The sequence below is a fragment of the Carettochelys insculpta genome, chromosome 12 (genome assembly GCF_033958435.1).
Source record: "Carettochelys insculpta isolate YL-2023 chromosome 12, ASM3395843v1, whole genome shotgun sequence".
NCBI classification, from domain to species: Eukaryota; Metazoa; Chordata; order Testudines; family Carettochelyidae; genus Carettochelys; species Carettochelys insculpta.
Genome location: NC_134148.1, coordinates 17,376,799 through 17,403,015, shown reverse-complemented (window position 1 = coordinate 17,403,015; position 26,217 = coordinate 17,376,799). Strand labels below are relative to the sequence as shown.

At 42.2% G+C, this 26,217-nt stretch overlaps 1 protein-coding gene across 2 annotated transcripts in view; it reads right to left on the bottom strand.

Annotated features, from left to right (window-relative positions):
• The window catches only part of MYO1E (myosin IE), a 161,916-nt gene that overhangs the window by 42,002 nt on the left and 93,697 nt on the right, over positions 1-26,217 (bottom strand). For both annotated transcript variants that reach the window (XM_075006785.1, XM_075006787.1), the window contains 10 exons: positions 19,942-20,074; positions 18,907-19,103; positions 16,691-16,771; positions 16,241-16,327; positions 14,222-14,308; positions 12,546-12,713; positions 9,005-9,090; positions 8,030-8,111; positions 6,953-7,059; positions 3,012-3,110 (listed from right to left, as the gene is read on the bottom strand). In XM_075006785.1, the coding sequence (XP_074862886.1) occupies positions 3,012-3,110; positions 6,953-7,059; positions 8,030-8,111; positions 9,005-9,090; positions 12,546-12,713; positions 14,222-14,308; positions 16,241-16,327; positions 16,691-16,771; positions 18,907-19,103; positions 19,942-20,074 (1,127 nt within the window). The remainder of the gene's footprint in view (positions 1-3,011; positions 3,111-6,952; positions 7,060-8,029; positions 8,112-9,004; positions 9,091-12,545; positions 12,714-14,221; positions 14,309-16,240; positions 16,328-16,690; positions 16,772-18,906; positions 19,104-19,941; positions 20,075-26,217) is intronic.

The following is a 26,217-nucleotide window of genomic DNA, read 5'->3' as shown; positions in this document are numbered from 1 at the left end:
CTCATTCCTCATGATCACATCACATACTAAATACTGTGAAGTACCTAAGTTTCAGGACAGCCACATTATTCTGTAATATGTAATAATATATGGTGGTATTATTTGTGCATTTTCATGTGGCATGGTACTCCCCTCAAACACTGTTCTGTGTTTTTAATAACGCTCTTCATTCCAGTTAGTAGTGTTGTCCCACTAGCTGGTCTTTTCGAGCTCATGCAATGTGAGGTGGCAGAGTGATTCAGGCACAAGCACTGAGCCAATGTTTAAAATGCCTTTGAAATGATGCCAAATCATGGCTGCTAAAAAAAAAAAAATCCATTCTAAACACACAGTAAGCAATTAAGTCACACATCTAAATATGGGAATATGGGGCTTAGGCTCAGATTGGTTATGCTTTAAAACAGATAGGCCTTTTCAATGACTTTGGCTTTTTGCATGCAAATGTAAATTGCAGACATAAAAGTCCATTCAGCCCAGAAATCACCACTTACACAGAGCTGCCAAGGAGCTCCCAATGAAAACAACTGCACAAACATGCATCTCCTGTCCATCCCATGCCTCAGCACACTTTTACTCACACTGACTCATGGTGTCAGAACAGAGCTTGTTCTGGATGTTAGGTAACTGTGAATGGAAAGGTGCATGAAGAGTTTTACTCATAACAAGAAGTTAAACTTTACCAAACGGCACTGACACAAAGAGAGAAATGCTACTGCAGGGAGTTTCAGAAAGTGCCTTTAAGAGTAGAAATCTATTCACCTTCTTTTCTAAGCACTGTGTGACTTTCACTATGCAGATCTCTCATTCTGATGGATTTTTGGATCCGCGTAGCCCCAATAAGTGGTCAGTGTTCAGCTATTATCTAGCTATTATCTCTGTTGGTTATTTATTCAATCCGCCAAAAAGAGAGGCTAAGCCTACACTATATTGTGAAAATTGCGTAAGTTATTTCAAGGAAGCTTATTTCGAAGCCGGTGCTGGCCACATGGCACGGAAGTTTGGAAAAAAAAAAAAAAAAAAAGTCTATTTCGAAGTTCCTGATATCGCGCTCACAACAAGGGGTAGTGGGAACAAAATACTGCACTCAGAATAGCCCTGGCCAAGGGGTTTCTGTTTTAGGATACAAATGTAACCTCAGTGTAACTGTAGGCAAGCTTTATTTCTTTAGAGTAACAGTCTGATATTGACTAACACAATATGAAGTACATTGACATTTTACTGAGAGGAGACTAAATCACGTGAAGGATTGTTCCATGATGAATTATCCCAGAAAAGGGGACAAACTTATCCCTGGAAATGTTCCAATTCTCTGAAGCTATATCCTCCATTTTGTCCAATGCTTCAATAAAGGGGGGAACATACCTTTTAAAAAATCCATTCTTTTTGACATACTGTTGATAGAATTCAGCACTTTTGTCAACAGCCTTCTGCCTCTCCCCCATGAGGCAGAACATCTATCCTAACAGAATCTGTTGACAGAAAATCCATGTCGACACTCCAGTTGTGTCTACACTATAGAGTTCTGTTGACAGAGTCACTGTCAACACGCATTTCCCAACAGAACCTCTGTCTGCAGAACACGTCCACGCCTAATACAGGCTCCCCCGTCAACACCCTTTGTCAACAGAGAGTGGCCAGACTGCCCAGCCCTTTGTCGACAGAACAATCAACTGGAATCTCTGCAAACAGGGCAGCCCAGTGAACCAGAAGTCTTCTCTGTTGACAGAGGGCCCCTGGAGCATCTACACTATTTTTTTGTTGACAGAATATGTCGACAGAGGCGCTGTGCCTCACATGGTCAAGGCAACACTCTGCTGGGGAAACTGCTGCATTCTGTTGACAGATTCTCAACAAAACACATTTGTTGTGTGGACATGCTCTAGTTTTGTCAACAGAAGGCCTCTTCTATTGACAAAACTCTGTAGTGTAGACCCAGGTTTAGAGAGAGACCCTCTGTCGACAGGCAGGGCTTCCGGGTCATCAGGCAGCCCTGTCTGTTGTACTTCCAGCTGGCTGTTCTGTTGAGAGAATGACTCTGGTCATTCTCTGTCTACAGAGCAGATCGCTTTTTCGATCTGCTTTTGTGTGGCCACACTCTGTCAACAGAAGATTTGACAGAAGATTTCTTCCAACAGTAGCTTCTTTTGACAGATTGCTGTAGTGTAGACATAACCTAAGGGTGTTGCTCCCAAAAAGGAAAAAATGTTTTGTATCTTGGTGCAGCATTCCTTGGGTCTTCCTTGCACAAGAGTATGGTAATGAGACCGAACGGTTCTTCCTGGTTGAGGCTCTCATGATGAGGGATGAAAATAAATGCCTATTTTCATTATTTTAGCTCAATCCACTATTTTGAGTGGTTCCGTTCTTTTCTCTGTGAGGGGCACAGAGGGAAGTATTGGGTGATCTGCTTGTCTCATCCTTTGCCACAATAACTACTTTTCTAGAATTAGAGCTTAGATTCTTAAATACAACATGGAAAAGTTTGCTGATCAACCATAAGATGCCATGGTTTGATCATGGATGGCCATGTGTCAATTATTCCACCAAAGGTTGGAATATATTGTTGTTGTTATTTTATTATTAGGTTGAAATTACTTTCAATTAAGAGTGTCTCAGCCAGACTACGTGTTAATCTACAAATACATTGCTAGCCCCACAATTAGATATTCAAAGAAGTGTGAATTTCATAGACTGGAGCGTACTTTACTGAACACGTTGCTTGTTCTCTTTTGCCACAGACTTTCACCTCCTGAGGGATTCATAGCACTGCAGTAGGAGTTGATATGTTAGGTGAGTTGAGAGAAGAACATGATAATTCTCAATGGCAAAAAGTTGTCTTTAAAAGACTTTGTTCTTTTAAATCTCGCTATAAATAGCATTTTGTACAGCAAAAGCTAATGGGAGAGAACTAGATGCCTTTTCAGGGCTTATAGGTTTTTTGTTTTGTTTTGTTTACTCCTTTCCCCACTCCTCCAGTAAACCATAATCCCACAATATCTGTAATACTGTACCTCTGCAAAAACTTTTTGAATACCCGTCTGTAGGCATAGCCTGCTCTCCTTACTCGAATGTTTTCTTTCAGCCCTAGGTATTCCACTTGATGCTTTACCCTGTGGGGGGGGGGGGGAAAAACAGTGAGATTTATAAATCCCCTAATATTCAGCTTGTTTATGAATTTATGTATCCTTATTATTCTATATTCTGTTTAACACCTCTAGTTCTGAACCACAGGTATGTGTGTGTGTACAGGTATGTGTGTGTGAGGGAATAATATTCAAACTGTACGTCACTACAGAGTGGGATGAAAATGTGGACACCAGTAAGACTGGGATGGAATAACGGTACCTGTTCTGTTCCTCTTGTAAGTTTACTTCATCACAGTTTTTCCTCATTTAGGGAATGATGAGCTCTTGATTAAGCAAGTATTATAATTTGTTTAGAGGTCCCTTAACCAGAAATTTAACTTTCCTATTATACTTTTCTATCCTTTTTTCCCTTTTGTTTAAATTAAACTTCTAGGGAACAATTCAGGATTTGATTAGTCTATGGTTCTTGGCTCTTAAACTTGGCCTTTTGGGGGGGGGGCGTGTCAAGTAAATGCACAGCACATTTTAAAATTTCACCTTCACTTTACATAGTTCAAAAACAGACGTAATGTCTTATACTTGGTTATTCACACTCAACACTGTGCAAGAAGGCCAAATGCAATGGCCATATGTCCAAAATATAGTAAACTCTTTCATATTCAGCATTCTATTATCCAGAACTCTTAAATAACTGGCATTTTAACCATAAGTAAATTTTACTTACATTTTCCATACGCACAATATAGTGAAAGTAAATACAAATAAACACAGCAAATACAGTGTAAGTTTTTCTTTAGTGTTATGCATTGCTGTTACCCAGAATATGTGAATATCTGGTAACCTCTCAGTCCCAGGGCTGCTGGATATGAAAGAGTTTACTGTACCACACTTCTGGAGTACTAAGGGCTGTACAGCAGTGGGTCCTTGGGCACTATGGCTCCTGCCATGTTACTGAGTGAAGACTTGTGACAGGGTGGAAGAATGGCAGGAGCATGCTCAAAAATCTGCCACAAGCCCTATAGGCTGGCACCAGTCCCATGGGATGAACTAACAGCTGTTGGCAGGCTGCAGAGGTGCTCTGTATCTTGTCTCTGGGTTGAAGAGGGAGATTCCATTCCTCTGACAGTTCTGTAGTTCCTCTGGGAAAATTCTTTTATTTCGGTTCTGCAAAATGAGCTGAGGATCTCATCTTAAATTTCAAAGGGGGGAAAACATCAAGGAAAAAAGCTTCTTGGGGACTTCATTCTCCTTCTTGCAGCCTGGGAACATATTTGACATTTTTGTAAATTAAAAAAAGGATATGCCCTGCTAGATTGCTTTTTAAAGCTTAGACATTAATTCAGAATAAGGGACTATTTTTTTCAGTGAACTTTTATTATATAAATCCTGCTTTGTTACTTTGTATTTTCTTAATTTCCTGAGTGTTTATAATTCACAGCAGATAGCTGAAGGGGGTATGTATGAAAATAACTGTTTTTTGTTGTTCTTTTTTTTTTAAAGAAGTCCAAATCTCAATAGCTTGCATTGAATTTTAAAAACCTCTCTTTAAACTGTGGATAATTTTAAAAAAAATGTTTTGATTACTATCTTTCCATTCTTTACAAAGAGCTCCTTCAAAATTTGATACCTCTAAATCAGTGCTTTATTTGTAACGAAAGAGGTACCAGGACTCAAGCAATCATTTTACAAGCAGAAGCCTAAAGATGCTGGGGCTCTGAACTGCCAAGCCTAGCAGTGAGCCCTAGCACAAATTAAGAACTACTCTCAACTGTTGCGTCACTGAAATTATTTTCTGAGTTTTAATTTCATTCCAAGCCTCTAAAGTACAAGATGTTTTTTCCCCCACTGATTTTTTTTTAATCACAACAGTCCTTTTACATTCACAACATTCGTTTCACACTATAAAGCAGGATAATAACTCATTTTTAAAATCCAGCGTTGTCAATGACAAAACCCACTAGTTATTTCTCATTTTAATGCAAATTCATAAAAACTGTTAAGCAATGTGTAAGTTGCCTTTTGGATTTCACAGTAAAAAATTCTGCATATTTTAATCTTACAGTATTCCAAGAACCAAGGTAGGCTTTGTACCCATTCCAAGGCTTCTGGTGCAGTAACTGTAGTAAGAAATATGTTTTTGAATATCATTCTTGTTTATAGCTTTCCCTCCTGTTCACATCTGGAATAATGCAGTGGAAAAACAACATGATTGCCTTTTTCTTACTACTCTGCAACACAACATTTCTGAAACCCTTTTTTTTTGTCCTGTTTTTTTAAATGGGGGAAAACAAACAAACAACTTAATCTTCCTTTATATACCAGCCTCAAACAAGGTCAGAGTCTAGGAACTTTGCGAATATAGAAATTTTCAATTTCTGGCCATGCATCTATATGAGAATCGAAGCAAAACCACATTTTCAAGAAACACATTTTCAAGATTTGCTAAAGTATCTTAAACAGAGTAATACAATTTCTGAAACTATTTGACTGAAGTACAAACTGGGAGTGACATAGGTTTGTGTAGCACAGAGTAACACAGACTTTCCTTGAGAAAAGTCTTTAGCAAGATGACAATATTTTTGAAGTTTAGTAACACGCTAATAATAAGCAGATCAGATACACAGTCACAACAGTTTTTCAAATATGCATATTTGGTGTGGTTCATGACACTAAATAACCCTAGGAAGACAGTCTTTTCAAAAGCTAAACCAAGATGGGTCAGCAAAACACCACTGTGGCTCTTTCAGCCCAGTTAGATGATGTATTTCCAGTATCGCTGAACTTTCCCGAAGCAGTGAGATCACAAGACTATGTATGGAAAATAGCAAAAGAAAAAAATCCCTTTGGTCAGTCCCATGAATCCTCACTGCAGATTACAGTTTTACTTAGCAAGATGCAGATATATCTTCCCTTGAGGACATCACCAGCAAGCAAGGAAGGCTTTACTATTACATATAGAATATAAAAATAAAATCCAGATTAGAGAATGGGAGACCATTCCTTTTAAAAACTAGGGGAAAGTGCTTATAGTTAAATAGCTAGATAATGTCAATTTGCTTCAGTGGTTGGTATCACCTGTACTTCGTTGCCAAGTACTTTAGCAATGATAAAACAACATAAATCTTTGGGAAAACAGGGTTTCTGAGCCTGAGCCCGAGCCTGAGCCCAAATATCTAGTCTGCAATTTTACAGCCCTGCAGCCTGAGCCCATTGACCCAGGCCAGCTGCTGTTGTGCTACAGGCCTTTTATTGCAGTGTAAACATATCTGGAGCAATTTGTGCTCAGACTGCTAGATAATAAAAATTTAAATCAAAGGAGAGAAGTCAAAATGTCTCCTTACTTTATTTTTACAGTACTTTCTTGTATATTAAATTCAGAGTTTAAACATAAAAGTGACAGTACACATTATGCTGGCTTTTAACTATCAAGTACAAGCTGTTTTTCAAAGCAACAAGCAAAAGTTACAAGTTACATCCTGTTTGTATGTAACAGGATTTGGTTGTATAAATCCTACTATACTGTTCTGAAAATTTAACCCATAATTACTATCTGAGTTACTCAAATATATTCTGTAATTTGTGATTACCCAGAACTGGCTAGGGGAAAACTAAGATTAACCCCAGTAATTACTAATGCTAAATCAAATGAGACTATTGTTTTCCTCACTGTTTAGTAAAGACCATAGAGTAAGGGGTTATGCACCGTCTTATTACTGAAGGATTTTCTTGAGTGTTGTGTCTAGAGTGCCCAGTTCTGTTTGTCAGCATGCTGTGTAATTACAAATGCACTACTTCTGCCTGGCAAGGGAAGCTGTGTTTGGACTATTACTTTGGTTCTGCCCACACCATTCTTGGCTAATGCATACCTGCTCTCCTCCCAGTCTCGAGGCTTCTTTGTTTCATTGGGCTTGATGCATCGGATGTAGTGAGGCGTACATTTCATCAGGGTACCAACAAGATCATTTGCTTGTTTCTGTGAAATGAGGAACAAAACTTGGGTCTGAGCTAATTCAGATAAGTGATATGGGACCTTTCTTTGAAGTATCAGTAATCTACTGCTCCAGTGATCACCTGAGTATATTGATATGATCAGCATAAATCAGCAAGTGTGGTTGTATAGAGAGACTCAGTTTGACCTTGTGAAAGGCTACAAGGAACTAGTAATATACATAAAAAGTCATAATTCACAAGGAGTTTCCATTAAAAATCTCAAAAATTGAAGACTAGGTATCAGTTACATTCATATGCCTGTAGATTTATCTATTTCTAGCTCTTGTTTTGTATAATGCATCTTTGTTCCATCAAAAAAGGAAACTCTTCCATCTTATTGATTTGTAAAATGTACCCAGTGTAATCTCTAGTCACATGAACACACTGAATGCACCAATTAATACAACCAGACTGACTTCAAATCAACCGCTGACAAAACCAACCAGCTCCCACTACAGTGTAACTCAGGGCACATCTACACTATGAGGAAAGTTGATCTAAGGTACAAAATCTGAGTTATATTAATAGCATAATTCTCGCCAACATAGCTTACATCTGTATATCGAGGTGGGGGGTTCACACCATGCTGTGTCAATGGAAGTGTTCCTCTCTCATTGACTCCCCTTACTCATCTCATTCTTATGAAATACTAGAGCTGACATCTGAGTCATCAGCAGACCCACTAAATAGACACTTGTTAGAGCAACTGCTGCCAAATGGAGTGGAGACAAGCCCTCAGTCCCCATGCCAAGGCACTTCCTAGGAAAAGCCTTTAATAGTTGATACCCTATCATACCAGTATGCCCTGAGGGTGAGTTGAGAGTTGAAGCTTTTAAAAGAAATCACCCTGTCTCCAGGCCTGACGTTTCAAAGATAAAAATAATACCAACTCCAAGAAGAATTGCCCTGGCCTGTATCCCAGTTATTTCCAAGAAGCATAAAACTGAACATACCTTAATTTTGCTGCCAGCTGTGGTTGGGCGGCCTTTTTTGTCTGCTTGGAGGTTTTCGGGAAATAGAGCTTTTATAAAAGGTCTGGAAAAGAATTAGCAAGAGATTTTGGCATATGAGAACAAGATAACTACACACTGGATACACCACAGTATCTCAAGGGATATGTTGTAGAAACTGGTGGTTTAGTAGTATGTGTGTGATTATTTACAGTAATTTCATTTGTATTGCTGCATTTATAATCTAAGATCAACATGTTTCAACAGCTTTTTCTGCAGATACTGTTTTTTGTGAGCCTTTTGCTAGTAGGTGAATTTCTGAAGGAACACTAAATTCTAGAGCAGGCATGTCCAGCCCGCGGGCCGCATGCGGCCCTGGACAGCTAGTAATGTGGCCCCACAAGATCGTAAACTTTTAACATTATTATGTGATTTATATACATTAACTATATTATATATTTTATATGCGGCCCGAGACAATTCCTTTTCACTCAATGCAGCCCAGACAACCCATGTTCGAGAGTCAACGGAATATTATGTGGACAGCCTTAATTTTTTTTTAAAATAGTTGACATGTCAACATAATTAATTAAAATATGCAATATTTGAAAATTCTGCTTTATACCTTTTAACTTAGAATCTTTCATGTGTTGATTTTAAAAGCACTTTATAAATCACTGAACTAGATCCTGATGCCCTTATTCATGGCTAGAGTCTAACCATATCCCGCCTGCTCCCTGATCATTATTCTGCTTTGCACATTGCCTGCACCTTGCACACTGTATAATCGTTCACATATGTGCAAATTGGCTACAAAATGCTACTGTTTTGATTTGGTTGTGTTTCATACCGACTTTGGGCAGGTGTAAATGACTACACAGGGTGCAAGACAGTGGAGAATAAAGACACCTGGCATCCACTTGAACCAATATACTAGTTAGCAACGGTGTAAGAGTTAAACTACTTTTGTCTACATACAGCTCACTGCTCTGCATGAGTTCAATCAAGTCCATGAAAAGAACATCCCGATTCCTCTCGCAGAACCCATCCATGTCATAGGACACCTGGGCCAAGAAGGAAATCAAATGTTGATGGTTAGCAGAGAACCTGATGATTAAACAATATTTTAACACCCCCTCTCAATGATTTTTCTGTTGGTCTGATTCCATGGTAACCAATAAAACCTTCTATGTATTTGCCTCATGAGTTTGTCATATAAGACTTAGCTGATATCAGATATGTATTTAGAATATAATACAAAAGAATACTATCCAGCTGGCTAATGAGATGTAAAAGCTTGGGAATAACCTTAATTTCATCTAGAAAAAAACAAATGTTCTGCATTATCAGGGTTTTCTGTAGTTAAATAAGTACTGCAGTATTCAAAAATAATGAACAAATAGGAGAAATACAGCAGAACTTAGCACAAAAAATAAACAGAACACTTAATCCAAATTTAAGGGGGACATCACCATTTTAAGTATCTCCTTTATATGTGAAAATGTTTTACTGCTGCCATGACAACCAAAGCTTAAAATTATAACTGATGGAGTAGAGGGAGATAAGTTATATAGGTAGTGCATTTGACAGCACTTTGTCTGCAGTTTCACAGTCTCTCCTGTGTAAATCACTTCCCCTCTGATTTCAGAGGGTCTCTCTCACTGTCACAGATGTCATTTGTAAAATCCACAAAAATTAGCAGAGAAATTTGCAATACTCAAAAAGGATTTTGTATCTTAAAGCTGACTAGATTTCAAGTTCACTAAGTTTTTTTTATATTTTATTTCACTCTATTAAAAAAACTGAAAGAAAAAAAGTTTCTTGATGCTATCTTAGCACACCTGTCCATAACGGAAAAAAGTTGTTGCTTTCAGTAAGAAAAAGACAGGAAATGAGTGTTTCTGCATGTGAAAGTTCCGCTACTCTTAGCGCCATAGGAAGAGATGTTTGGGGCCTGCAGCATAGAAAGGATGCGGATGTGCTGGAGCCGGTTCAGTGGAGGACAACGAAAATTATCAAGGGGCTAGAGCACATGATCTATGAGGAGAGGCTGAGGGATTTGGGCTTATTTAGTTTGCAGAAGAGAAGACTGAGGGATGATTTAATAGCAGCCTTCAGCGTCCTGAAGGAGTGCTCTAAAAGGGATGGAGAGAAACTGTTCTCAGTGGCGACAGACAGCAGAACAAGGGATAATGGTATGAAGTTACAGAAGGATGGAGTAGTTTGGATGTTAGGAAAAACTACTTTGCCAGGAGGGTAGTGAGGCATTGGAATGTGTTGCCTAGGGAGGTGGTGGAATCTCCATCCCTAGAGGTTTTTAAGTCCTGGCTTGATGTAGTCCTGGCTGGGATGACTTAGTTGGCGTTGATCCTGCTTGGGACAGGGGGCTGGACTCGACCTCTTGAGGTCCTTTCCAGCTCTGTGATTTTATGATTCTGTGGTAGACTGTAGTAATAACCTACATCAACCAGAATTCACAACGCTGTCTGCACTTCGTTGTCCACATGCTACACGTTGAACCTCTACTCCAGCAATCTCTGGTCCAGCATGATTCTTTGAAGGAGGCATGGTAATCAGGGTGATGGGAGATTACTCCCCAAAACTTTGGTTCATTGTTTTAACTCAGAAGGCTATGTTGTCTTTTCAATTGCTATACAGTCAGTCAGTGGTTGGTTGCTGATCTTCTAGCCAGTCACACATACTATGTCATGATAAACAGCTGAACTATATTTTATTAGAAAATGGCTTTCATTTAACTCCCAGTTGCAATTTCCACTGGAAACACCACTTTTTAGAGGCTTACCACTCTGCTGCTTTCATTCATATCTAAATTCTGGCAAACTGTCAGTCACATGTCAAAATTTTTCCTGTCTTCCAACAAATATTTTAATACTACTTTTGCTTTTTCTTAACGCTTTCTGATTTTGTGAACAATTAGTCCTTAGACACACTGATTGCTTAGGCAGTGTATAAATATGTGAAAAGTATCTCCGTATATTCAACTATTTACTTCTCGTAACACCTCTTCCTGTATATCTATGTTTCAGACCTGGTTATTATTCTAATTTGAGTTCTCCGTGAATTCTAAGGTTTCAGATGGCAATCTCTTGAAAGCAGGACCGGCTCTGACCCAATGCTTTCTATGGTCTTTTTTCAAAACACATTTCTATGTTACATGTCCACATATTGACTGTTACATGTATGGGTTTCTTGGCTATTTTTATTTTGTATTTTAATACCTGATCAAATGAAACTATGCAAAAGACCTAAATTTAGACGACAAATAAAGGAAATTCAGACAGCTCTATGGCTGCAAATTTGTTTGGGACTTTCTCCTGTTGTGTGCACATTTTCTGAAATCCCTGCAGTATGCTGCCACAATACAAGTTCCTACTCTTGCTAAGCAGTATGCTATTCCACAAGCAGTCCCAATGATTTCAGCAGAACTCATTACAGTGTTCTGTAAAGGTCTAAAAGGTCTATTCTTGTGTGTGAAAGGATGGCCTAAGAAAGAAATGACAACTTTGGCAGGTTTCTTCCTTGCCTTATCAATTAAACTATGTCCTTAATTTTTAATGTACCCTCTCTGACATACAGCAAAATTTCTGACCTTGCAAATGTGTGGCATTTCTCAAGTATATAAATTGATAATATGTTAATTAGTGGTTTTGTCATAACTATTTTATCACAGTTGCAAACTGCTAATTTGATAGGACCATTGGCCTTCATGTGAGATTAAACAAAAAATTTTAAAAACTCAAATTCTGTACAGAAGAACCACCACTGATTCCCAGATTTAAGTACATGTAGACTAGGAAAGGCTTACCCATATAGCTATAAAAGTACTTCTTCCTAGTGTTGTTGGACTTTACAGTGGAAAACAAATACTTTCCCATCACAATTGGATTTTTCCCAAATGAAATAAACAGTACAGGCAAAAACTCTTCTTGCTTGTACAACAGAAGTAGCACCGGCGCTTTTACGTATATAAAAGTCATTTAGCATTCCACAACCCTCAAACCTTAGAATATTGGCAAAAGTTTTAAGTGTAGACCTGCATTTGGAAAACACGGGGCTTAAGGCTCTTCTCGCTTAGCTTGTGTAAAACAAGAGTACTTCCTTTTGAAGTTAGTGGAGTTACATTAGTGGAAAACTGCCAGCAGTCAGAAGAGGGTCAGACTCTAAATGTGACTAATAATTTAGTTTTACTCCAGGGTTAAAACCAGCGTTCCCTGTAAGCTGAGCACTTGAGTGGATGCACAGGAGAGTCAGATGCCACAGAGCTGATTAACAGAGTGCCCACAGTACCCACAGTTGATAGCACATGTTTGTACTGGGCACATCCCCATATGCTCTGGTACACATAACATTTATTCCGCCATGGATAAAAAAATTAAAGGGAAATGTGGTTAAAACTATTTCCCATTCACTTTTTTTTAACTGTCATTTATTTTAACAGCAATTACACAACATTTAAAATAAGAGTTTTTCTTGTTTAAAAACTACTTTCATGTAGCACCTTTCCTGCATAATGGTGGATGATAAATCCCTGGTTCCAGCTGTTGAAATGTTCATGAGTCCCAATCTGCATCTGGAGCTTCTGGAGCAGCGTCTGGTCAGCTCCCTCTCCCACTGCATGCATTGTGGCACATACATCATCCAGAATGCTCATAATTCCTGGGGGGTTCTGATAGGGCAAAAGTAGATGGGAAAGAGGTGGGGAAAAATAAAAGAAACGTGATATGGCATCAGGGTCTTCCCAGAAAAGTAGAAATTCCTTAATATCGGGGGGGGGGGAAAAACACTAGAGCAAATTCATTCCAGATGTAACTTCCCCAAAGCCAGTGGTGTTGCACCCGGAATTAATTTCTCTGTTAGCATGAAACAATGGTAAGGAAGAACTGGAAGTGTTAGGATTGCCTGTATAGCTCTAAGATAGGTGGAAAAGTTAATGGATCCAGAAAATTTATTTCTTTTAGCTTAACATTGTTACAAATGGTTACACAATTTTCTCCCCCCGCACCCAAACACTATTAATCTCTCTTCCTGCAGTTTAATGAACTTGAGTCAAATCTCTAGAACTGTAATGTGACATACATGACATTTTTTTTTTTTTACCATATATCTATTTACATACAAATCAGAGAGGCAAAATTGGGACTGCTATGCAAATGGTTTGCCATTTCCTCTGAACCTAGTCTAATGTTTGGGGCTTTGTTTGCGAGTAAATAATACAGCCGCTCAAACAAACCAGAATTTCTGTTCCATGGGAAATTCCAATATTTTGATGTTTATTTTTATCCCAAATCAAGATACAAAGTCTAAATAATAAAAGTTCCTGGGGAAAAAAATTCTACCTGGAAATGTCACACCTCCTTGTTTTGGATCAACATTAATCTCTGCTTTTGGCTGAGCTGCCAAAGTACTTGTAGTTTTGGCTTCCCCATGTCCCATTCACCATATGGGCCCAGCTTTCCAGCTGGATTACATTTTGCATGATTCAGTGTGGTCTCTCCGGGTGACTGAGCCTCCTCAGCATAGCTTGGATTTTGATGAAATTCAATTTTCCAGTGCTGCCTCTTTTAAATGACCAGCACTAGTACAGGACTCTCTTTTCAGTCTTCTCTCTCTCTGGCTACGTCTACACGTGTCCCAAACTTTGAAATGGCCACGCAAATGGCCATTTTGAAGTTTACTAATGAAGCGCTGAAATGCATGTTCAGCGCTTCACTAGCATGCGGGCGGCCGTGGCACTTCGAAATTGACGCGCCTCGCGGCTCGTCCAGACGGGGCTCCTTTTTGAAAGGACCCTGCCTACTTTGAAGTCCCCTTATTCCTGGGAATAAGGGGACTTTGAAGTAGGCGGCGTCCTTTCGAAAAGGAGCCCCGTCTGGACGAGCCGCACGGCGGCGAGGCGCATCAATTTCGAAGTGCTGCGGCCGCCCTTATGCTAGTGAAGCGCTGAACATGCATTTCAGCGCTTCATTAGTAAACTTCAAAATGGCCATTTTCGTGGCCATTTCGAAGTTTGGGACACGTGTAGACACAGCCTTTAATACATATCACCCGCAGGTGATTAAGATGGTCCACTTGTTGCCCAACCCTGGACCACTCTTGACTGCCAGGCAGTCCCAACAATTAGTTTGGAGCAAAATATCTCAGTTTCATGCACCTGTATTTGTAACAAAAACTTACCACTTTATTCTCAATGAGGTCACATACTATTTTGTTGTTGAAATAATCTATGGGAGTCCACCTAATTCCTTCTTGCACGTATTCTTCCTGTGAGACAGACAGAAAGAAAGGCCCAAATATTCATTCACCTTGTAGGTTTAGTAGTGGATTTAGGGTAGTACACACACCATTCAAATGCATATCAAATGATGTATCTATACAGGTGATTGGGAGCTTCTTTTCAGTGGTCCTGTGACACAGCTGGAAATTTTTATGGGTTCATGTGGACGAGTCAAGGAACTGTGTTCTAAGTGAACAACGTGGAATTCTGTGACAAATTCATTTCCTTGAGTCAATAGAATTACCACAGGGACAAATCTGGCCCTTTGAATATAAGTTCAATAACACAGTGGTAATACTGCTGATCAAAGCACCAACTACAACGTATCTCTTCCTATTCTGACCTCATCTGTCCCTCAACGTCAGATTTATAGTTACTTTATGTGAAAAATAATACAGGTTGAACCTCTCTAGTCTGCTGCCCTCAGGACTTGACCAGTGCCAAACAAGAGAATTTGCCAGACCACAGGAGGTCAAATTTGTCTAACACATTGCCAACTCTTCCACAGGTAACTGGGCTCTTAGAGGGCCTTTCTGGGTATGTTACAACTAAATAACAGTACAGAACACTGATAGCCAGGACTGGCAGCTGTAAACAAACTTTATGAGACCTTGGGAAACTTGGCTACACATATGATAAGTGGTAGTCTGCTAACTAAAATCATGCCAGATTACGGATGTTGCCAGATGAGAGATTTCCAGATTAGAGAGGTTCAACCAGTTCTGTAAAATCTGGCTCTGTATTACACAACACCAACACTGTTGGGATAAAATCCTCCCCTCTGCATGCACTGCACCTCTACATCTGCTCTCCTTGTTATCCCTGACTTGAGCAGTTACTAATCAGAGATTTAACATGTTTATCTTTAAACAACTTTACACACACTGACAGAACAAGCTTCACAACACCTGAGATATAGATGATTGCAAGATTCTCAAAGCTAATGTATAGATGTAGAAACTAAGACAGAGAGGCTAAGGACCAGATCTCCATAACAGCATGTTCAGAATTATGCTCCTTCTTCCTGTGCACAATTCCTGTGATTGTGAGTACAACCAACTCTACAGCTGTACAAAAACATTTTAATTCAATGTTTTCTGATAGAAAAATTTCACAAAAATGTTTTTTGATCAGATCTACTTGTATCAATTATATATGTAAACCCCATCTGGATGCTTAACTAGTCATTTACATAACTGCTATGATTGTGACCACTTTTGTGGAAGTTAAGTTGTGTGTGTTCACTTCTGGAAATACTGATCCCAAATAACTGGACCAAGAGCACTTAGATATTGATTCTGGAGTCCTTCAGTGCCAGGTTTACACTAGCACTACTAGACCACACTCACTGGGCATACTGCAAGCTCTCATTGTTTTCCTGTGTGGAATTTGATGCTTGTGTAAAGAGAAACTTGGCAAGAACATTCCAGGGCAGAGAGAGGCACGTGCTTTTAAAAGGGCAGAGCAGTGAGGAATAACAAGAGTAAAAAAAGAAATGTAGAGCCAATTTAACCAAAGTCTCTGTATCATTAAAAATAGAAAAAAATGGGTGAGATGAACCATTTTTGCATTTTAACTTTTAGTGCAGTGTCCAATATATTAGAGGGCTGGAACCAAGCTACAGTTTTCCACTTATTTCAGTGAGTCAGAGCACTCAGCATGTGTAATCCAAAAATCATATGACTGCATAAATACACTGTACAAGAGAATAACCTTTCTGTCATTTTACTGGAAGACAGATGTGTGTAACTGATGTTATTTACATTTTCAAGACTAGCCAACTACAATGATTTTTTTTTTGTCTTCCTTTACAAAGAGGCAAAGTGTATTGTCACTGGTTGAAAACCTCAGTCCAACATGAAGCAAAAGGGTGACAGCTAACTCTGAATTTTTAACCTCAGAAATTATCAGTGTGTTACCTGTTCTGCCTTCAATGTCAGTTCAATAAAAATCTGTTGAAGTTTTTCATTAACAAAGTTGATGCAGAACTGTTCAAAACCATTTTTCTATAATACAGAAAAATTAACAATGTTAGATTCATGCTCCACCTTCCACAGTTTTTGATTTATAATAAGCAACTTTAGGAAAGATTTTAACGAACATTTTCAGTGATGGGCTGGCCACTGATTTTATAGCTTTTCTGACTATTGTCAGAACCTCAGTGCAAAGGTAGTGACCTAGATTCTCTGAGGCTGCTTTCAGTACTTCATTTTTTATTGCGTAAGTTATTACCACTGAGCACTGTAGTTGTATGAATGCCCAGACAACTGACATTTTCCTTTCTTTTGAACGCAGTTTAAAAAAAAAATCAAACAAATCTTTCTCCCCCATCAGGTCAATTCAGATCTTTAAAGTTTGCAAGGTCTTACCTGGAATATTTCAAAGCCGTAAATGTCCAAGACACCAATGTTATACTCTTCATAGTCTTTCTCCATAGCTTTATTAATGGACTAATAAAACCAGAAAACATGTTTATACAAAACAAGTTACAGTTTAAACTCTTAAGCAACTCTGAACTGAAAAAAATTGGGTTGTACAAAAAATAAACTCTTTGTATGCAAGGTAGCATGAAACTCCCTTTTCTCTCATCAAGTGCATTTCACTTTTTTTATAAACGGAAACTCTAAAGTCAGTTAGAAAATGAGTGTTCTACTATTATCCAAGCATAATAAATTGTACACAAGTAAGTGAGCCTTCCGAGCTACCACTTGTAAAACTGTTTTTCATTAGAGAGAGTAATTGAACCAGTTAAAAAAAGAAATAAAGCAAGCAAATAAGAAATAAAAGGATTTTTTAATAACAGCTCAGTAGTGACAGTTTGGCTAATATGCAACCTTATTCTTCTCATTACATTTTAAAATTGCTGCTTTTCCTTGTTTTGCTCTTTTAAGCTGTTGGCAACAGTGATGCCTGCTATAGATGAGGTAGTTATAAGAAAATGCGAATGCTACCCTGGAATAAACTTTTGCTCCAGCTAGTCCAGTATCTTGTCTGATATCAGAAAGCCCCAAGAACAGCACAATGAAGGGAGGCTGTCACAACTCCTGTGAGTTTCATTACCTGACTCTTCCTTCCTTTATGAGAGTGTCCCCATAATATAGATCACATCAGGGCCCTGAAAGCTTGAGCTGTACTTTGGGGATGGAGGGAGGGTTGGCTAGGAGAAAGTGGTGCCCCACATGCACAGCAGTGACTGGAAGGTGAGAAGAGGCATAATGCCTCTAACAGTGCTGGAGACAGCACACTCACCAGCCAGTTAAATCTTTTGAAAAGATGTAGCATGGACCTTTTAGCCACTGTTTGAAATCCCATGGCCATGCCCCAATAGTGCCTTCCAGTGCTGCCACTATCATTCTAATGTCCCCAGCTAAATGTTCTAGGAACACAAGCACATCATGGATGCCTTCAGTGCTACATTGAAGAGCTGTCCTGCATCCCTTTTCTGTGTCCACAGCATACCTGCTTTAGAGCACTGACCAGGGCCTTCTTTTGTGTGTGACAGGGGCATGGCGAGGGCAGCACAGCAGTGGGTTAGTAATTAGTAGCTGCCTGAGGAAATGTAATGCAGAAGGAGGAATACAATGGCCAAAAAGGAGAGAACTGGAAGGAAAGCCCATATGACATACACTGGTGACAAAAAAGCAGTCATGTAGCACTTTAAAGACTTAAAAAATGATTTATCAGATGATGAGCTTTTGTGGGACAGACCCACTTCTTCAGATCATAGCCATACCGGAACAGACTCAATATACAAAGGACAGAGGTCCAAAAGTTATCAAGATACCACAATAATAGTAATCCTAAAACTTTTCCTTGCAACAAGCCCCATTGCCAACTTTGTCCACATATTTATTCTGAAGATACCATCACTGGACCTAATCACATTAATTACAGAATCATGGGCACATTCTCCTGTTCTTCAACTAACATCATATATGCCATCATGTGCCAGCAGTGCCCACACACCACATATATAGGACAGACTGCAAACGCTCTTCAACAAAGAATGATGGATGTAGAGCAGACATCAAAAATCTCCAAATACAGAAACCTGTTAGCCAGTCCTTTAATGGAGTGGGACAGTCTGTTAAAGACATGAGAGCTTGTGTTCTACAGAAAAGAGACTTTAACACCTGTCCATAGAGAGAGTGCTCAGAATTAACATTCATATTCAAATCTGACATATTAACACATGGTTTGAACAGGTACAGCAGTTACCTGACCCATTATAAGGGCTCTTTTACATACTTTGATGTATGACATCACTCTTAACTTCCATCCCCACGACCCCGCCCTCCCCCCCCCAGTCTCTCTGCTTTTCTGATTTGCCAATCTTGATAACTTTTCTGATTTGTCAACCTTCATGACAATTTTTGGACCTCTGTGCTTTATATATTGAGTCTATGCTGGAAAGGCTATGATCTGAAGAAGTGGGTTTGTCCCATGAAAGCTCATCACCAAATAAATTATTTTGTTAGTCTTTAAAGTGCTACATGACTGCTTTTTTGTTTTGATAGAATACAGACTAACACGGCTATCTCTCTGTCACTATACACTAGTGACAATCAGAAAAAATTCAACTTACCTCCACCAGGTAGTCAAAGATACGGGCATGAAGGGCTTTGGCTAGAGCATCTCTGGTGTAGCAAGCCTGTTCCACGTTGAGTGTCACATTAATAGACTCTGATTTGCCGCCCCACTTACTGTCCATCTGCCTGCTGGTCAGTTTCTCCTTCAAGCGGCTTTGGTTAATTCCCAGGAGGAAAGCAGGAAAAGCCAAAACTGCAAGAACAAGCAGAGTTGTTTTTTAACTAAACCAATGGATCCCAACAATAGCAAAAAACAAGAAAACCCACAAATCTTTCATGCAGGAATCAGCAGAAATAAATCTTGTGGGATGTGGTAACAATGAGACTTATGGCTCAACATCTTCTCTAAATCTTCCAAGAAATGATTCAAGTCTTTAAAATCAAATGGATTTTACATAAATTGCACTCCATCCCAAAAAAGGCCTTCAGCTGTTTCTTAGAACATATAAGAGAGCTGACACTAGTGATCTGAATACAAGAAAACCACTCTGTGGAAGAAAAATTAAAATTTAAGCACTGAATTCAGACTGAAAGTAACTTAGTGAAATTAATATCTTAAAAAAGTTTTTTGTAAAAAGCATCAAGGTGCAAAGCATAATAAGGAAATGCACAATTATCCAGCTCCTACTCTTTCTTTTCTCCTTTCTGTGCTCATTCAGGGTTTGACAGTGAGCTACAGTAGAGTTGCCTTGTTATCTACATGCTTTTGAAAGACAGCAGGGTTTCTATCTAATGTCTGGATATGGTGACAATATGGGCAATGCCCACAAGCATCTATGCTCTGGCTACCAATGCCAGCTCTGGAGGGAGTTGCTGCTCCACCTCTCTAAGTCGATGAGATTCATGGTGTGTAACTAGGGGCTATGGTCCCGTATTGGTTTTGGAAGAGAAACTGAATTAACAATCTCAGAGCATGAAAAATTATGCACTGTATTTGGATAAGCAGCTCTCTGCTCAGTTCACCTTGCAACATCTGGGACTCAGCCTGTTGCACCATCATTAATCCTGTAATTGTTTCCAGAGCTACCTACACTCCTCACTCTCCACAGCAGCATAGTTGCCAACTTCTTTGAAGCTGATGTTTCCCAAGTGCAGCACTCCTGCCACGATCTGTAGTACCAAGGTCTGCTCCTCTGCAAAGATCCCAATCACATTCATTGCATGCTGGGAATGAAAAAACAACTTACTAACATTATTCACTCTGTATTTTTTTCACTAACCATGAATAATAAATTGGAATAAAAAATACATTGGGGATTTTCAAAAAAAATTGTAACAAACATCCAGCTCCCACTGTTTCCATAGAATTTCATCGCTACAGGATAATGAGATCTAGCTGAACAAATTATATACGCCAAAATGTAGCTGCAGTCCTAAAGAAGATGATGCAGATTCTTAGACAATGTGGTGTTACAAAAAATATTCTGTTACACAAATAGGTGATTTAGACCTAAGAACAATGAAAGCTGCACAATACATGCCTCTAGAAGAGTTACATTCTCTCTGACCTAAGGCTGTGCACTTTAGCCAGCCACCAAATAAATAAATAAATCTGCAGAGTATTTTTTATGAAACGTATTGCATGGTTCTACAGATCTGGTTCCTAGTCTGTAATTTTTTTCCAATATCCCACATAGGCTGGTGCAGTAGTAATGATGATACTTGGCACTTAAATCACATTTTGCAGTGGAAGTGTCACAGGTGTCCATATGGCTTGCCAGAAGTCACACACACACACACAGCACATCAGCATCAGAGCTGGATTCTCGGGCCAGGTCTCAGTAGCAACTTACTTTGGTACAAATACATTGTTCAATGTCAAAAATCCACATTCTTCTTCGAGTGTCCCCGTGGGTGCTCCACAATAGGTGTTGGGCTCGCCCAGCGCTGCAGATTAGAAATCTTCCAGCAGTTTCTCCTGGATCGCGCATGCGCTGGCGCGCACCGCCCCCCTGCACACCCCCGGCCGCGTGCGCAATCCGGTCCCCGCCAGTTCCTTCTCAACCGCCATTGGCTGCAGACGGAATCTACTCAGGCTAAGGCCAGAGTCAGATTAAATAGTGTTTTTTTTTCTGTGTCATTTGTTGTTTTGGTTATTAAAAAAAAAAAAAGAGAGAGAAAGCAAAGACAAAGAGAATATCAAAAAAAAAAAAAAAAAAAGAAAAAGAGAGGAGCGGAGAAGAGAAGAGCGGACGTGAAGGCCATTTAGGCTGCCCACTGCCCCGCAGGCCAGTGATCACTATTTGGGGTGGAAAGGCACGGATTAAGTGCTAAGTACCCTATTAACAGTAAAGGACTCACCGCAATGGCCTCTTCAGGTTTTAAAAAGCGTGAGTCATGCCGTGAAGCTGTGCCGGCCTCCGTGGGGCATAGTGAATGCATCCGATGCCTGGGGGAATCACAGGCTACCCAGAAGTGTTCTCACTGTGCTAAGCTCACAGCCAGGGCCAGGAAGGACAGAGCGATGAGGCATAAAATGCTCATGTTGATAAGGCTCTCCAGCCGGACTTGCTGGAGAAGCCTCACCCAGAAGGGCCCTCTGGGTTGCATAAGAGGAGGGCAGTTTTCTCTGACCTCCTCAGTGCAGAAACGGAGGAAACTCTCCCTGGCTCAATCCTTGCTGGCGTTTGCAGTGAGCAGGACGAGCGGAGCACACAGCCCCCAGCCGCATACTCAGGCAAGCGGCAGCGCACATGGCAGAGGCTGAGCCTCCGGTTATACAACAGCCAGCACGCGTGGCCCCTAGAGCATCAGCGAGGCAAGCGCCGGACCCAGCAGCACCGCCACAGGGGGCACCGGCCCCACCGCACCAACGGTGCAGGGGCACCAGGCACGGAGCCTGGAGGCACCGGAGGAGGATACCCACACGGCACCGCAGCTGACGGTGCCGAGCACGGCACTGACAGCAGGGCCGAGATCCCTGGCATGGAAGGGGGCGGTGCCGGCCCCGCAGGGGAGAGGCAAGGCAAAATCAAAAGCCCGGCACCGCAGTCCATCTCCGGACAGGGCTGCGCTGCTGTTAGCACCAAGCCCTCCCCCTGTGATACACATGCCGCACCGAAGGCCTGTGTCTCCACTGGCCCATCTGGAACCTCCTTCTCCGTTCCTCCAACCAATGTCACCATGGCTTGGGCCACCTTCACCATTTCTGGGATTGGATCCCCTGGAGTACTATCACAAGCCAGTTTCACCTCTATCTGTGTCGTTGCGGAGGTCTCGCTCTCCCAGACATCAGGGGTACACACCCCGTGAGTGGTCTAGGTCTCCATCCCTGGACCCTTGCCCATGCTGCCATGGTCATCCTTATCATGATGGACACAGACACCACAGGCCTACACCCAGTTGCAGGTCCCCCCCCCGGCCGCTCAATACCCCCGTGGGCACTCCCGATCGGGGACGGAAACACAGTTGTCTCAAGGGGAGTTAATTTTAGAACCCCGAGACTTTCCTTCACAATCCTCCAGCGAGCAAGTGTATCATCGACCGCAGGAGCCCGAGGGTTCAAGGGAGGTTTACTCTAGTGGTTCCTCCTCATCCTCCCCAGATGAGGCCATGGCCCCCGGGGATGTCTGTCCCTAGGATGACCTTAAACAGTTTCAGGAGCTGTTTAAAAGGGTGGCTTTCACGCAAGACATTCAAACGGCAGAGGTGCAGGAGAAACATCACAAACTCCTGGAAAATTTGAGACCCCCGGCTTCCTCCAAAATTGCTATTCCGCTGGACGAAGCCATTTTGGAGTCAGCCACGACTATATGGCAGACTCTGGCCTCTGTTCCGCCTACGAACAAGAGAGCGGATAAGAAGTACTTCGTCCCAGCAAAGGGTATGGAGTTCCTCTTCAGTCACCCACAACCAAATTCTTTGGTGGTCGAGTCGTCCCAGCAGAGGTCAAAGGCTTCTCAGTACAAATCGGGGGGATCGGACAAAGATGCTGAGAAGCTAGAGCTGTTTGGCAGGAAGGTATACTCCTCTTCTACCCTGCTATTGAGAGTGGCAAATTATGGGCACACCTAGCAAACCATAATTTTGATAATTACTCCAGGCTTACTCCCCTCATGGATTCACTTCCAGAAGACAAAAAGCCGGTGTTAAAGGCAATTATTCAAGAGGGCTACGCAGCATCGCGGATGGGAGTCCAGATTGCCCTGGATGTGGCGGACACAGCGGCACGTTCAACAGCTACAGCAGTGGTCATGCGTAGAGAATCCTGGCCCCAGACATCGGGTATCCCAAGGGACCTACAGGCGAAGATTGTTGATCTTCCCTTTGACACGCAGAAGTTGTTTGCAGACTCAACCAACTCAGTCCTCCACTCCAGTAAGGACTCGAGTGCTACACTTAGAACCTTGGGCATTTATACTCCCCCATACAGGAGGAAAAAATTTTATCCTCAGCAAAGATGCTACACTTACAACCACAGCATGCTCAATATCAATGGGGCTACGGCCAAGGGCGCTATCAACAGCAGCAACAGTACAGAACTCCTAGGCGACGTTCTCCACAAAGCCGTACGCCCTCGGGTCAGGCCCAAAGGCAACAAGTTTGACGAGTATGTCGGGGGCTGCACTATCAATACCCTTGCTCAATGCCACTCTCATCTCATGTTCCGTCATCGCCTCAGACCGTTCCACTCCCAATGGCAAAAGATCACCACAGACAAATGGGTGCTGGAGATCATAGCCACGGGTTACGCGATCCCCTTCCAGTCGCTTCCACCGACGAAGCCTCCCACCAGGCCTCACCTCAGGGATGCTGCCACGAGGTGAGGCTCAAGCAGAAGGTGAATCACCATATGTTCATAGGGGAGGTGGAAAGAGTGCCGGAATAATTCCAGGGGAATGTTTTTATTCACGCTACTTCCTACCAGAGAAGAAAACAGGAGACTGGAGGCCCATCTTAGATCTTCGGGGCCTCAACTGTTACTTGCGCAAGCAACGTTTTCGGATGATCACAGTTGCCTTGATACTCACTGCACTGGACGATGGAGACTGGGTTGCAGTACTCGACTTACAAGATGCTTACTTTCATATAACAATCCACCCAGCACACAGGTGCTTCCTCCGCTTCACGGTCGGCCAGGAGCGCTTCCAGCACAGGGTTCTTCCGTTCGGCCTCTCCTCGGCCCCCAGAGTCTTTACCAAAACCCTGGCAGTGGTGTCGGCCTACCTGCACAGACAGGGGGTGTTTATTTTTCCCATATCTGGGTGACTGCCTGCTAAAAGGGGCCTCGAAGGCAGAGGTCTCACGCATGATACGAGTCACAGCGGACACGTTTTTCTTCGCTGGGCCAAGTCATCAACCTCGCAAAGTCAAAGTCCAAACCCACACAATATATAGAGTTCATAGGGGCACGCATAAAATCTATCACAGCAAGGGTGTACCTACCTGATGCCCGCTTCCGCGCCATCAGTTCACTGGTGCAAGTCATCACATACAGCCCCACGGTGCTGGTCTTAACGTGCTTACAGCTGCTGGGCCACATGGCGGCAGCGACGTTTGTGGTACAGAATGCCAGGTTGCATATGTGAAGCCTGCAGCATTGGCTGGTGAGCGTTTACAAACCGGCATCCCACACTGTCCACAGGGTGGTGTCGCCCACAACAGAGGTGCGCAGATCCCTGGCGTGGTGGGAAAACCCCGAGAATCTGCTAGTGGGGGGTGCCTTTTTCACCAACCACAAATTTCTGTTTTTTCTTACTACTGACGCCTCCCACATAGGATGGGGAGTGCACATCGGCGACAAGGTACCGCAAGGGCTATGGTCCCCTGCGGAACAGACACTGCACATAACCATGCTGGAGCTCAGAGCAGTGTTCAACGCCTGCAAACATTTTCAAGATTACCTACATGGCAAAGTAGTCGGGATTCAATATCGACAATACCTCCACTATGTTTTACATCAATCGACAAGGAGGAGCACGATCCCGTGCCCTATGTGCGGAAGCAGTCCAATTGTAGAATTGGTGCATCGCCAACAACATAACGTTGAAAGCCTCGTACTTGCCGGGTGCTCACAACGTGAAAGCAGATCAGCTGAGCAGGCGCTTCGCAATCATGCACGAATGGCAGATCCGCTCCGATCTGCTACGGCACATTTTTCGTACATGGGGGTTTCCCCAGATCGATGTGTTTGCCACAAGGTCTTACACCAAGCCAGAAGGGAGAGAGCTCGCATGATACTCATAGCCCCGCTTGGGATCGGCAGCAATGGCTTCCCTTGCTTTTGCGCATGTCAGACCGCCCACCGCTCCCTCTACCGGTGGCGCCGGACTTACTCACGCAGCCTCAGGGGTCCTTAGTGCACCCGCACCCTCAGGGTCTGCACCTACAAGTGTGGCTAATCCATGGCTCAGCTCTTTAAAGAGCACCTGTACGGAGGGAGTACAACAAGTCCTGGAATGTAGCCGAAGGACCTCCACCAGGAGGACTTACAAGCAGAAATGGACTCGATTCACAGCCTGGTGTTCCGCCAAGCAGTTAGCTGCCCTTGACGTTCCTATACCTGTAATACTAGAATACTTATTGGACCTCAAGAGAGGCGGGCTTTCTCTATCCTCGCTAAAGGTCCACCTCGCCGCTATATCAGCCTTTCGGCATACAGAGGAAGGGCCCACGGTATTCACCCATCCTATCGTTACCAGGTTCTTGAAGGGGCTGGTAAACCTGTACCCCCCTCGGAAACCGCTTCCACCATCGTGGAATTTGGACTTGGTGCTCAGCATGCTGTCGGGTCCACCTTGAACCATTCGCCACAGTTCCCATACGTCTCCTTACGATAAAAAAAAAAAACAATCTTCCTCCTTGCAACTACGTCATCCAGCAGGGTGAGTGAGCTCGCGGCAGTGATGGCAATGCCGCACTGCACGGTATTCTCAAAGGAGGCGGTAACCTTAAGGCTGCACCCAGTCTTTGTTCCAAAAGTCTCTTTGGAGTCCAATCTTAACGAGCCAATAGTTTTACCCTCGTTTTACCCGAAGCCTCACAGCTCCGGCAAGAGGGCACGCCTGCATCTCCTGGATGTGAGGAGGGCGTTGGCCTTCTACATAGACAGAACTAAGTCCTTCCAGAAAATGGACAGGCTCCTAGTCTCTCTCTCTCCTAGGTCAAAAGGAGAAGGTCTCTCTTCACAGAGAATCTCTAAGTACATTGTGTCCTGTATAAAAATGCGTTACGAGCTTCAAAATGCTCCTTTGCTGGCCCCGCCCAGGGCTCACTCCACCAGGGCGGTGGTGGTGTCAACAGCCTTCCTCAAGGGCATCGTGTTAAAAGACATCTGTAGAGTGGCGACCTGGTCATCTTACGACACC